The sequence below is a fragment of the Eleutherodactylus coqui genome, chromosome 1, assembly GCF_035609145.1.
Source record: "Eleutherodactylus coqui strain aEleCoq1 chromosome 1, aEleCoq1.hap1, whole genome shotgun sequence".
Lineage (NCBI taxonomy): Eukaryota > Metazoa > Chordata > Amphibia > Anura > Eleutherodactylidae > Eleutherodactylus > Eleutherodactylus coqui.
Window position 1 is genome coordinate 466,380,575 of NC_089837.1, and position 12,482 is coordinate 466,393,056.

At 42.5% G+C, this 12,482-nt stretch overlaps 1 protein-coding gene across 1 annotated transcript; it reads left to right on the top strand.

Annotated features, from left to right (window-relative positions):
- Positions 1 to 9,867: 9,867 nt before the first annotated feature.
- LOC136613081 (olfactory receptor 5AP2-like) lies at positions 9,868 to 10,809 on the top strand. Its single transcript, XM_066593922.1, has one exon. It carries the CDS (start codon positions 9,868 to 9,870, stop codon positions 10,807 to 10,809), a length of 942 nt encoding a protein of 313 aa, XP_066450019.1.
- The last annotated feature ends 1,673 nt before the right edge of the window (positions 10,810 to 12,482 follow it).

Genomic DNA, 12,482 nt, shown 5'->3' on the forward strand with positions numbered 1-12,482 from the left:
GTTACAGGGGTCTGCCTATACTTCTGCTACAGAAATGTTACAGTGATCTGCCTATACTTCTGCTACAGAAATGTTAAAGGGGTCTGCCTATACTTTTGCTACAGAAATGTTACTGGGGTCTGCCTATACCTTTGCTACAGAAATGTTACTGGGGTCTGCCTATACCTTTGCTACAGGAATGTTACAGGGGTCTGCCTATACGTCTGCTACAGAAATGTTACAGGGGTCTGCCTATACTTCTGCTACAGAAATGTTACAGGGGTCTGCCTATACCTTTGCTACAGAAATGTTACTGGGGTCTGCCTATACCTTTGCTACAGGAATGTTAAAGGGGTCTGCCTATACTTCTGCTACAGAAATGTTACAGGGGTCTGCTATACTTCTGCTACAGAAATGTTACTGGGGTCTGCCTAAACCTTTGCTACAGAAATGTTACTGGGGTCTGCCTAAACCTTTGCTACAGAAATGTTACTGGGGTCTGCCCATACGTTTGCTACAGAAATGTTACAGGGGTCTGCCTATACTTTTGCTACAGGAATGTTAAAGGGGTCTGCCTATACTTCTGCTACAGAAATCTTACAGGGGTCTGCCTATACCTTTGCTACAGAAATGTTACTGGGGTCTGCCCATACCTTTGCTACAGAAATGATACAGGGGTCTGCCCATACCTTTGCTACAGAAATAATACAGGGGTCTGCCTATACTTTTGCTACAGAAATGTTACTGGGGTCCGCCTATACCTTTTGCTACAGAAATATTACTGGGGTGCACCTATACTTTTACTACAGGAATGTTACAGGGGTCTGCCTATACTTCTGCTACAGGAATGTTACAGGGGTCTGCCTATTCTTCTGCAACAGAAATGTTACTGGGGTCTGCCCATACCTTTGCTACAGAAATGTTACTGGGGTCTGCCTATACCTTTGCTACAGAAATGTTACTGGGGTCTGCCCATACCCTTGCTACAGAAATGTTACAGGGGTCTGCCTATACTTTTGCTACAGAAATGTTACTGGGGTCTGCCTATACCTTTGCTACAGGAATGTTACAGGGGTCTGCCTATACGTCTGCTACAGAAATGTTACAGGGGTCTGCCTATACTTCTGCTACAGAAATGTTACTGGGGTCTGCCTATACCTTTGCTACAGGAATGTTAATGGGGTCTGCCTATACTTCTGCTACAGAAATGTTACAGGGGTCTGCTATACTTCTGCTACAGAAATGTTACAGGGGTCTGCCTAAACCTTTGCTACAGAAATGTTACTGGGGTCTGCCCATACCTTTGCTACAGAAATGTTACAGGGGTCTGCCTATACTTTTGCTACAGGAATGTTAAAGGGGTCTGCCTATACTTCTGCTACAGAAATGTTACTGGGGTCTGCCTATACCTTTGCTACAGAAATGTTACTGGGGTCTGCCCATACCTTTGCTACAGAAATGATACAGGGGTCTGCCTATACTTTTGCTACAGAAATGTTACTGGGGTCCGCCTATACCTTTTGCTACAGAAATGTTACTAGGGTCCACCTATACTTTTACTACAGGAATGTTACAGGGGTCTGCCTATACTTCTGCTACAGGAATGTTACAGGGGTCTGCCTATTTTTCTGCTACAGAAATGTTACTGGGGTCTGCGTATACCTTTGCTACAGAAATGTTACTGGGGTCTGCCCATACCCTTGCTACAGAAATGATACAGGGGTCTGCCCATACCTTTGCTACAGAAATAATACAGGGGTCTGCCTATACTTTTGCTACAGAAATGTTACTGGGGTCCGCCTATACCTTTTGCTACAGAAATGTTACTAGGGTCCACCTATACTTTTACTACAGGAATGTTACAGGGGTCTGCCTATACTTCTGCTACAGGAATGTTACAGGGGTCTGCCTATTTTTCTGCTACAGAAATGTTACTGGGGTCTGCGTATACCTTTGCTACAGAAATGTTACTGGGGTCTGCCCATACCCTTGCTACAGAAATGTTACAGGGGTCTGCCTATACTTTTGCTACAGAAATGTTACTGGGGTCCGCCTATACCTTTGCTACAGAAATGTTACTGGGGTTTACCTATACCTTTGCTACAGAAATGTTACTGGGGTCTGCCCATACCTTTGCTACAGAAATGATACAGGGGTCTGCCCATACCTTTGCTACAGAAATAATACAGGGGTCTGCCTATACTTTTGCTACAGAAATGTTACTGGGGTCCGCCTATACCTTTTGCTACAGAAATGTTACTAGGGTCCACCTATACTTTTACTACAGGAATGTTACAGGGGTCTGCCTATACTTCTGCTACAGGAATGTTACAGGGATCTGCCTATTTTTCTGCTACAGAAATGTTACTGGGGTCTGCCCATACCTTTGCTACAGAAATGTTACTGGGGTCTGCGTATACCTTTGCTACAGAAATGTTACTGGGGTCTGCCCATACCCTTGCTACAGAAATGTTACAGGGGTCTGCCTATACTTTTGCTACAGAAATGTTACTGGGGTCCGCCTATACCTTTGCTACAGAAATGTTACTGGGGTTTACCTATACCTTTGCTACAGAAATGTTACTGGGGTCCACCTATACTTTTACTACAGGAATGTTACAGGGGTCTGCCTATACTTCTGCTACAGGAATGTTACAGGGGTCTGCCTATTCTTCTGCTACAGAAATGTTACTGGGGTCTGCCTATACCTTTGCTACAGAAATGTTACTGGGGTCTGCCTATACCTTTGCTACAGGAATCTTACAGGGGTCTGCCTATACTTCTGCTACAGAAATGTTACAGGGGTCTGCCTATACTTCTGCTACAGAAATGTTACAGGGGTCTGCCTATACTATGGGTGCACAAAGACTTCCCATTGCTGTGTTTTACCTATCTGGCACAAATACACTGACTGACTAGGGCAGAAATGTGGGCCGAGACCAAGATCCTTGGCGGGGTAAAACTCTCCCATGTTTGGGCACTCTGATTTCTTCCTGTGTAATACCATCTTTGTGCACTGACAGCATAGGCGAGCACAAGGAACTCAAAGACTTCCCCTTGCGGTGACACCTACACAGAATGAATGCTGTGTGGACACATGGATTTCCCATTGCTTTGTAACTCGTGGCACCTTGGGTCACACAAGGTGGAGGCTGGAACCGAGCCTGACCTGGGCCCATTCACATACTTCCCACACAGTCCTACCTCGGTCATAGTTTCTTGGCCTTGTTATGCCATCTCCTCCTCCTGCTTGGGGTCAGGGGATCAGCACTGGGCAACATGTAATTTCTCTCGTGTTACCACAGTTATCTGAGACACTGGCTTGGGCCAAACAAAGGGAGCGTAACTGCATTAATGAGACGTTCACAGCTGCACTAACATCCGAGTCCACTTTATGCCCATGATTACTGAGGGTGTGAGCCGAGGTTGAGGTCCTTAGCAGGGTGAAACTGCCTTTTTTGGGCGCTCTGATTTCTTTATGTGTAATACTTTCCTTGGGTTCCTGGGGCTCGCCTATGCTGTGGGTGCACAAAGACTTCCCATTGCGTTGTTTTACCTGTCTGACACAAACACACTGACTGACTAGGGCAGAAATGTGGGCCGAGGCCGAGGCCCTTAGCACGGTGAAACTCTGCCATGTTTGGGCACTCTGATTTCCTCATGTGTAATACCACCCATGGTGGATATCAACTACCAGTAGTTGAGATAAATATCTTGGAAATATAAATACATTCTTTGTCAAAAAAAATCAAGCATCTAGAATGAGTTGTTTTGCTGTAAAACCCAGAATAATGTTACATCTGAGGCAGATATGTAAATAATTAAAGTTGTGGCTCGATTAGATAAATAGTCTTGTCACCTGAGGCTGTAAAAAGGTTCTTAAAAGCTACTTGAGTGTAATGGACCTCTTTTCCCGATTTCGTAGATCTTGTTGACCACTAGACATATCTCTATGATGCAATTAAAGAGATTTTGTCCGGTTAAGAGAGTTTGAGAGAAGCCGTATTATTGGAATGTGAGAGGCTAAGTGCTTGTATCAATGAATTGCCACCACCTGAGCTGTTCTGACCAGGAGGTGTTGGGACCAGTGGATGTGTTAGGGAACGACTCAAGGGGACTGGGTTTATGACGCCCTTGACAGACCATCAGTTGGGAGGATGGTCTAACAGTCCGACAAGCATGAGCAATTGTTTAATTGTCTACCATTCAGAGCCTGGTGCCACCATCCTTACAGTTCCTGTGTTTGTAGGAACCATGTCCAGGTGCTTGGCTGAAGGACATTTGGTCTCACAGTGCCCATTATGTGTATTGCCTTTAGACACCCACCCACCGTCGCCTCTGTTTGTATTGGGCACATGAATGATGAAACTTGACTGCTACAGAGTGGAACAGGGTTGTCTTCAGTGACAAATCCAGGTTTAGTTTGGATACTGATGACAGCCATGTTGGTGTCTGGAAACCTAGGGGTGAGCATCTCAATCCTGCTTTTTCTGCGAAGTGGCACACTGTCCCCACTGTTGGTGTTATGGTCTTGGAGGCCATCGCATACAACAGTTGGTCACCCCTAGTAATGGTATGAATAATGATATGGTATAAGGGACAATGTTCAGGACGTCCTGCAGCCACATGATACCTTTCATAAAGAACCCCGTGAGCCCCGAAAGCTCGCATTAACATCATGTATTTTTGTTACCCATTAAAAAGTATCATATCTACAAGATTACTTGATTTTTCTTGCTGTGAACAATCACATTTTAATTTTTTTTGACAATGAATGTATTTTCAAAAACAAGAGTGTTTCATTGGGACATGAAAGCTCTGTGGAAAAGAAGCCTCAAAGGACTTGTAGATAACATATATCTGCAACCGTGGATCCACAGTTACTCATTGGAGCCCAATTTATCATCAGGTAGGGGCTGCATGATCATTTCAGACAAGGACATGCCTTTATCAATTCCATAATTGCTGCTTTCTCTCTGCAATGTTGGCTAATGAGACACAAACGTCTAAGCAAGGTATCCATTATTTCACTGCCGCTATTAGAGAGGTTACGTTTTTTTTCTTTTGTAAATTCCTGTTCCTAATGTCTAAAAACAATCATATGCTCATCTCCACTGCAGCTGCCACCTCCGGTGCATCGTCTGGTCACCCCTGTGCCACCGTCTCTACAGCCTGTGTATGGGTCATCCTAGGCTGCTGTAACCACCCACAGACCTTAGTATTCCAGCACTAAGGTCTTTGATTGACCGCAGCAGCCTCTGATGTGCTGTAAACAGGCTGCTTGCAGACCAGGCACAGAGAACAGGGCAACAGGGCTGCGGGGAGCCAGGAGAGGTGAATATACAATCTTATTTATTTTTACACATTGGGAGCAGAATTTATAATAAATAAATAAATAAATTAGTTGGATCAAGAAATCTGTTCTACTGAGGAATACACAGAAATAAAACGAGTAAGCACACCAGGCCAGCTTCTTTGTTTGCTCTAGGGCTCTGTTCTGATGCCCAATGTTGGCACGGCTAGTCTGACTGGTCTGTGACTATGCCACAAGCTATGATGCACTGACACCTTCCTTATCATAGCCAGCATTAAGTTTTTCAGCAATTTGTGCTACCGTACAGCAGCTTTTCTGTGCGGTCGCAATAGAGAGGTTGGCTTTACTCCTCATGTACATCAAAGCCCTTTTTAAAATGATGCCTTGGGTATGCAGCACAATGCATATACCTCCCTAGATAAGCTGGGAGGTATGCGATATAGTTGACAATGAGAAGACTAAACAATAATTTTGTTTCACTTCTATCCCCTCAGATGAGATGCTTGCTGCTAGAATTATGTGACCAGCAGCAGATAAATGTAGGTTAACCCTGTGATCAAATGCAGAAGCAAGCTGGTCTGGCTATACACAAAGCACGCAGCATTCTCTTGTGCTTCTCTTATTACATGTGTAATCATTATTTGTCAGCAGTAAATAGTATCATTAGCAGCTTCTGATGTTTCATAACAAATAGTACAAATATACAAATAATTGTAAAATACTGCTAAATGGCATGTTTTATGTATTTATTTACCAATATTCTATAGCCAGGTCAAGCAGTCCGCATACTGTATATAACAAATACTGAAAGAAACAATTTAATTGTTTTAATCTAATGATAAAATATACAGGCTAATCTTTCTGTATGGGTCAGATTCCTACAGGGCAGTTTGGTATAATTTACAATGCCAACTTTTTTTTTTAGCCTAAAGTCAAGCCTGGAATCAAAGGAAAGACAAGTGTAAGGGGACAATGTATATATATATCTTTCTTTCTTTTTTTAATTGAAATAATTTTTTTTTACTTTTTTGCATATTCTTGGGTAAATTGTGGCCAAAAAGACATTTTTGCACTCAGAAAAATTATCTGACATCTGCAAGACAATGCCATTGGTGCAGTAAGCTTGACCCCTCAAGTGCACTTTTCACACTAGCATCATAACCATGACAGCTTTTCCTGCTCCATTTGATTTATAATGGGGTCTGAGAGGTCTCTGGGGTTCTGGATATTTGGAGAATATTTTGATGGCATAAATAATGCTGCAGACTGCTATAAGTAAAAAAAAACAAACCAGAGACCCTGTTGGAAAACAAGCTTAATAGGGATGTGATGCATTATTGCCTTCTTATGTATGTACTGCACAGCAACGTTATTCTTCCTTGAAGTCGGCGCGCTGTCCAGTACAAGTGTATGGGAGAGTGTGCAGATGGGACTCTGAAAAGAGTCAGATTTTCTTGCGGCGCCGACTTCAGAGGAGGACACGGCTGAATCATGGGATCGGGTGAGTATAAAAAATACATCACTCAGCTCAGTGGCACATCCCCATAACTTAGGTCCCCTTTAAGGACTGACCATCCAGGACGGTGTGGTGCGTTGCTCCTAATGTGAGGTAGTGGTGCCACTCTTTTATTTAGTTGTTTCTGCTCTTTTGTCATCTGTCAGATTAATAATGCGCTATAGATATGTCTGATCTGCACACATTACAGCAAACATAAACAGGACACAGAGTACAACGTATTCTCACTTGCACATGCCACCCAAATAAATCATAGCCGCCTTTATTTTTTATTGTTTTTATTATATTCTTAGTTTTTGCACTGCTTCTAATAACTGTGGCAGCCTCACTAAAGATTTCATTGCAATGCAAAATATTCATTTGTACCCAAACACATAGATAAATATGCAACACTGTGTACATAATAAAGATAGGGCCTCATTTATCAAACTGCGTAAAAGGAAAACTGTCTTTGCTGCCCGGAACAACCAATCATTTTATCACAGCAGTTTCAGAAATGAGAGCTGAGAACTGATTGGTTGGTCTGGACAATTAAGACAGTTTTACTTTTAGATAGTTTGATAAATGAGGCCTATAATGTGTTAAATTACAAAATGTATACATCTTCTGTTAGTTGTGGTGGTACCAGAGGGGTCGGTATGGGTCCTATTTTTTAAATATATTTATTAATGACCCGGTAGAAGGATCGTGCAGTAAAATATATTAATATTTGCAGATGACACAAAACTATATAAAGTAAAAACCATAAGAGAGAACAAAATGTAGTTGTAGATGGATAAAGGTAAAGTAATGACCATGGGCAGAGGAAATACAGGTCACTATTACACACTAAATGGGAAACCACTTGGAACACTGACATGGAAAAGGACTTGTGGATTTTAGTTAACGGTAAACTTAACTTGAGCAACCAGTGCCAGGCAGCTGCTGCCAAGGCAAATAGGATCATGGGGTGCATCAAAAGAGGTCTAGCAGAACATGATGAGATCATTGTTCTTCCTCTTTACAAGTCACTGGTCAGACCACACGTGGGATATTGTGAATAGTTTTGGGCATCGGGACTCATGAACATATCAGAGCTTGAGCGGGTACAAAGGCGGGAAACTAAAGTAATAAATAGAATGGGTGGACTACAGTATCCAGAGTGGTTATGATAATTGGGGTTATTTAGTTTAGAAAAAGAGATGGTTTAGGAGTGACCTAATAACTATGTATAAATATACCAAGGGACAATACAGAAATCTCTCATATGATCTGTTTATACCCAGGACTGTGACTGTAACAAGGGGGCGCCCTCTACATCTGGTGGACAGAAGGTTTCTACAACAAAATAGAAGGGGTTCTTTACTGTAAGAGCAGTGAGACTGTGGAACTCTGCCTGAGGGTGACTACCCACCAGCGAATTCGCTGCGTTTGTTTTGGATGTCAATGGGATTTTCTAATGTTACATTTGCAATGCACTAAAAACGGCAACTAGTGTTTTTGGTGCGTTACGAATTTAACACTAGAAAGTCCCATTGACAACTGGAAAAAAAACCCGCAGTGAATTTGCAGCGAAAAAAAAACGCTAGTGGATAGTCACCCTGAGGATGTGGTGATGTCGACCTCGCTAAGAGTATAAGAGAGAATGGGACATGTTTCTTGAGCGATACAATATTACATGTTATAGTCACTAATTACTTCAGAGGGGTCGGTGATCCGGGAATTTTTCTGATTGCCAGAAATGGGCTTTTTACTTCCTCTGGATGAACATTGGGGGGTTATTGGCTGAACTGGATGGATATATGTATTTTTTTCAGTCTTACATGCTATGTTACTATGTGGTTATTTTACTTACTAGCTATTAGCATTATTAGCTCGCATGAGCATCTATTTCAATAATCTAGCATAGATATGTAGTGTTACAAGGTAGAATGTTGCTGTATATAGCATGCATAAGCATTAGACTTCAGTGGAGATGAGCAAAGTTGAGATATTTCGCTTTACGGATATGCACATTTTGTAATACAGAGCCTTAGTTCACACGTTTAGGGCCACGGAAGCTTAAAAACAGATTCAAACTTATATCCACCATTGTCTTAAAAGGATTTTCTGAGACTTAGCTATTGATGATCTTTCTTTAGGATAGGTCAATACTTTTTCGACAGGCGTCCACTGTTTGGGATCCCTGAAGATCAACTGTTCACCAGGCCGCTGTCATTATAGACAGAGCCACAAGCTGACGGCACTGTTAATATTGCAGCAGGTTGCTGCTGCAGGCACAGCTCAACGGAAGCTAACAGCAAGCATGGAAATGAGATCCCAAGCAGATCCCAAGCAGAAGTCCCCAACCGATCAACTATTGATGAACCATCCTGAGAATTGATCATCAACTGTAAAGTCCCGGACAACCCCTTTAAATGTGGAAAATACTATGTCTCATCTCTACTCATAAACTATGTAAGGGACCATTCACATGGCTGGAATTTTTCTGCATTCTGCACTGCAAGCTGTAGTAAAATCCGCAATAAAATTTGCATGGCTCCGGAATGAAAATAGCTTAAGGCCGCCTGCACACGAATGGGTTGGATTCTGGATTTGCTAGGCAATGATACAGGTCCCGCGAGCTTCCTGCAATGTCAATTGCGGAAGGGCCGCAGGTCGGACGCCTTTCATCGACTCCAATGGAAGCTGTCCATGCGGAGCCTGCATGGAAATGGAACATACTGCCACCTTTCTCCGCAAGCGAAAAAATTTGCAGTGACTGTCCGCTCATGTTAGTGGACATGCAGATGCTCCATGGGTTTGAATTAGAGCGGAATGCTGTGGATCGTCCGCTCGGGATACGATTGCGGATTCCGCAATTCAAATCCGGTTGTGTGCAGGCGGCCTTATTCGTATGGCAATTCTTCATAAAAATTCACAATGAGACTTGCACGTTTTGGTGCAAAATTTGCAGATTTTGGTGTGGAATGTTGCAAAATTCCATGCATGTGAAAGATCCTTAATGTAGCACCCTACAATGTAATATCTATGTATTTCTTTCATTAATGTATCTTTCTTGCTTACAGGAATATTTTACATGGCAAGGTGGAATAGCACAGAATTTACGGAATTTATTCTTCTCGGACTGACAGATAATCCTAAACTTGAGATTATACTCTTTGTCCTCTTCCTTATCTTCTACATTATCACCCTCACTGGTAACCTGGGCATCATATTGGCTATCAGGTTAGATTCTCGTCTCCACACCCCCATGTATTTTTTTCTCAACAATCTGTCATTCCTAGATCTGTGCTATGCCACCATCATCACCCCCAGAACATTGGTGAATTTCATGTCAAAGACAAAAGCCATTAGCGTCAAAGAATGTGCTGTACAGATGTATTTCTTTGCTGGTTCAGTGACCACCGAATGCTTCTTATTGGGCATCATGGCCTATGATCGCTACGTGGCAATCTGTAACCCACTTCTTTATTCAGTTGTAATGAGTAAAAAGATTTGTGTGCAGCTTGTGGCTGGTGCATATACACTGGGATACCTCAATTCAACCCTACACACGATTACCACTTTCCGGCTACCTTTCTGTAAGACCAACAAAATTGACCATTTCTATTGTGATGTTCCTCCTCTTCTGAAACTGTCCTGCACCAAGACCACCATGAATGAAATATTGATGTTCATATTTGGAGGTTTTGCAGAAACAAGCTCCCTCACCACTATTATTGTCTCATATACTTACATTATAACCAGCATCCTTAAAATTCGCTCATCAGAGGGAAGGAAGAAAGCATTTTCGACCTGTGCATCTCACTTTATGGCAGTGATTATATTTTACGGCACCATTCTCTTCATGTACTTGAGACCTACTTCTACCTATTCCATGAGCCAGGACAGAGTTGCGTCGGTGTTTTATAGTGTCATTATACCAATGCTAAACCCGCTAATTTATAGTCTGAGAAACAATGAAGTGGCACAAGCCTTAAAGAAAATTAAGACAAAATATTGTTGTAAGGGCAAATAAAAGATCATTTGCAGAGTATGTCTTTGCTATAAGTTTAATTGTACAGTTTGTAACTCTTAATGAATTTGTGCTCTAATAAAGAGGGTAATAACAAGAATAATGATTGATTTTTTTCATTCCAAATGTGAAAATGTGCAAAAATATTTTTTTTTCCTGATCCAAAAAATATTTCTCATTGATTTATTTTTCAAATGGTGAGGAGAATTTGGAATTTACCATAATATAACTGCACAGATCAGTAGTAGGAACATAATGTTCCTAACTAGAGATGAGCGAGCGTACTCGCTAAGGCAAATTACTCGAGCGAGTATTGCCATTATCGAGTACATGCCCGCTCGCGCCAAAAGATTCGGGGGCCGGCAGGGGTAAGCGGTGAGTTGTGGGAGTGAGCATGGGGAAGCGGGGGGGGGGGGGGGGAGAAAGATCTCCCCCCCCCCCGTTCCTCCCCTCTCTCCCCCGCTGCCCCCCCAGCCCCCGATTCTTTTGGGACGAGCGTGACAAGGCCCAAACTCTACCCCGCTATCTGCTAGGCCGTGGCGCACTCTCCTCAGACGCTGCACCACAAAGTAACAGTGTCCCCATAGTGCCCCACAGTTATTTGTACCTCTTAGAAAGTAATGGTGCCCTATCATCATTTACAAAGTAATAATGCCTTCAGAAAATAACAGTGCCACCTTAGTGCTGCAGCAAAATAACAGTACCCCAATAATGCTTATTACAAAGTAGTGGTGACCCCAATATGGCCCCTTCCAGTGTAATACTGCCTCCAATAGTGGCCGACGCCAATAGCATTCTTCACACTGTAATAGTGATCCCAGTAGTGCCCCTTGCAGTAATGGTGACCCCCAACAGCAAAAATTGTTCCCCTTTTTTCCATCTGCTTCTATGAGGATGTTTTTAAGGATGCTATAATAATATTTTTTTTAAATTTGTATGAGTGCTGGAAGAAATCTTATGTTTTGGAATTGGACACCCAACAGCACCTGACCCCTATAATGCCACTCCCAAAGTAATAGTGACCCCCAAAGTGCCCCTTGCATTGTAATGGTGACCCCAATAGTGCCTAACCCAAATTTTCCCACTATTATGTTTTACTGTATGTCGACATATAATATTTTATCTTCATTCCAACAGTATAGAATGATAAGGCCTCCGACACATTAGTGTTTTTTTCATCTATGTGTAGACCATTAAAAACCGGACTACCCATGGACAGCACACGGACCCATATTATTCTATGGTGCAACATACACTTAGGCCTTATCTCCATGGCCTCATGTATTTGTAAATAGCAGGTCTGCCGGCAGAGACTGCGTATGGCTGCAAGTATACCGCGCATGCCAGCTTATCACACGGTCATGCGCAGTGTGACTTAAAAAAAAAAATTCCCCACTCTGTTTCAGAGTATAAATGTATTGCATATGGACACTGCGTGGAACACAGAGAAATAGAGCATGCTGCTATCTATTTCTCATGCATATCTACACACAGTGTCTACACGCAAATGTGCATGTTTCAATGAAAGTCCAGTGACCCCATTCACGGCATATCACGCGGCCGTGCAACACATACACATATAACACATACATAATACGCGGTGAAAAAATGCCTGTGGACATGAGCTCATGCAAGATACGGACTGTGTGAAAAAACTAATTGCGTCATAATCCATT

What these genes read in the sequence shown, in the direction of transcription:
- LOC136613081 (XM_066593922.1), top strand. Translation starts at nt 9,868, where the DNA reads ATGGCAAGGTGGAATAGCACAGAATTTACGGAATTTATTCTTCTCGGA.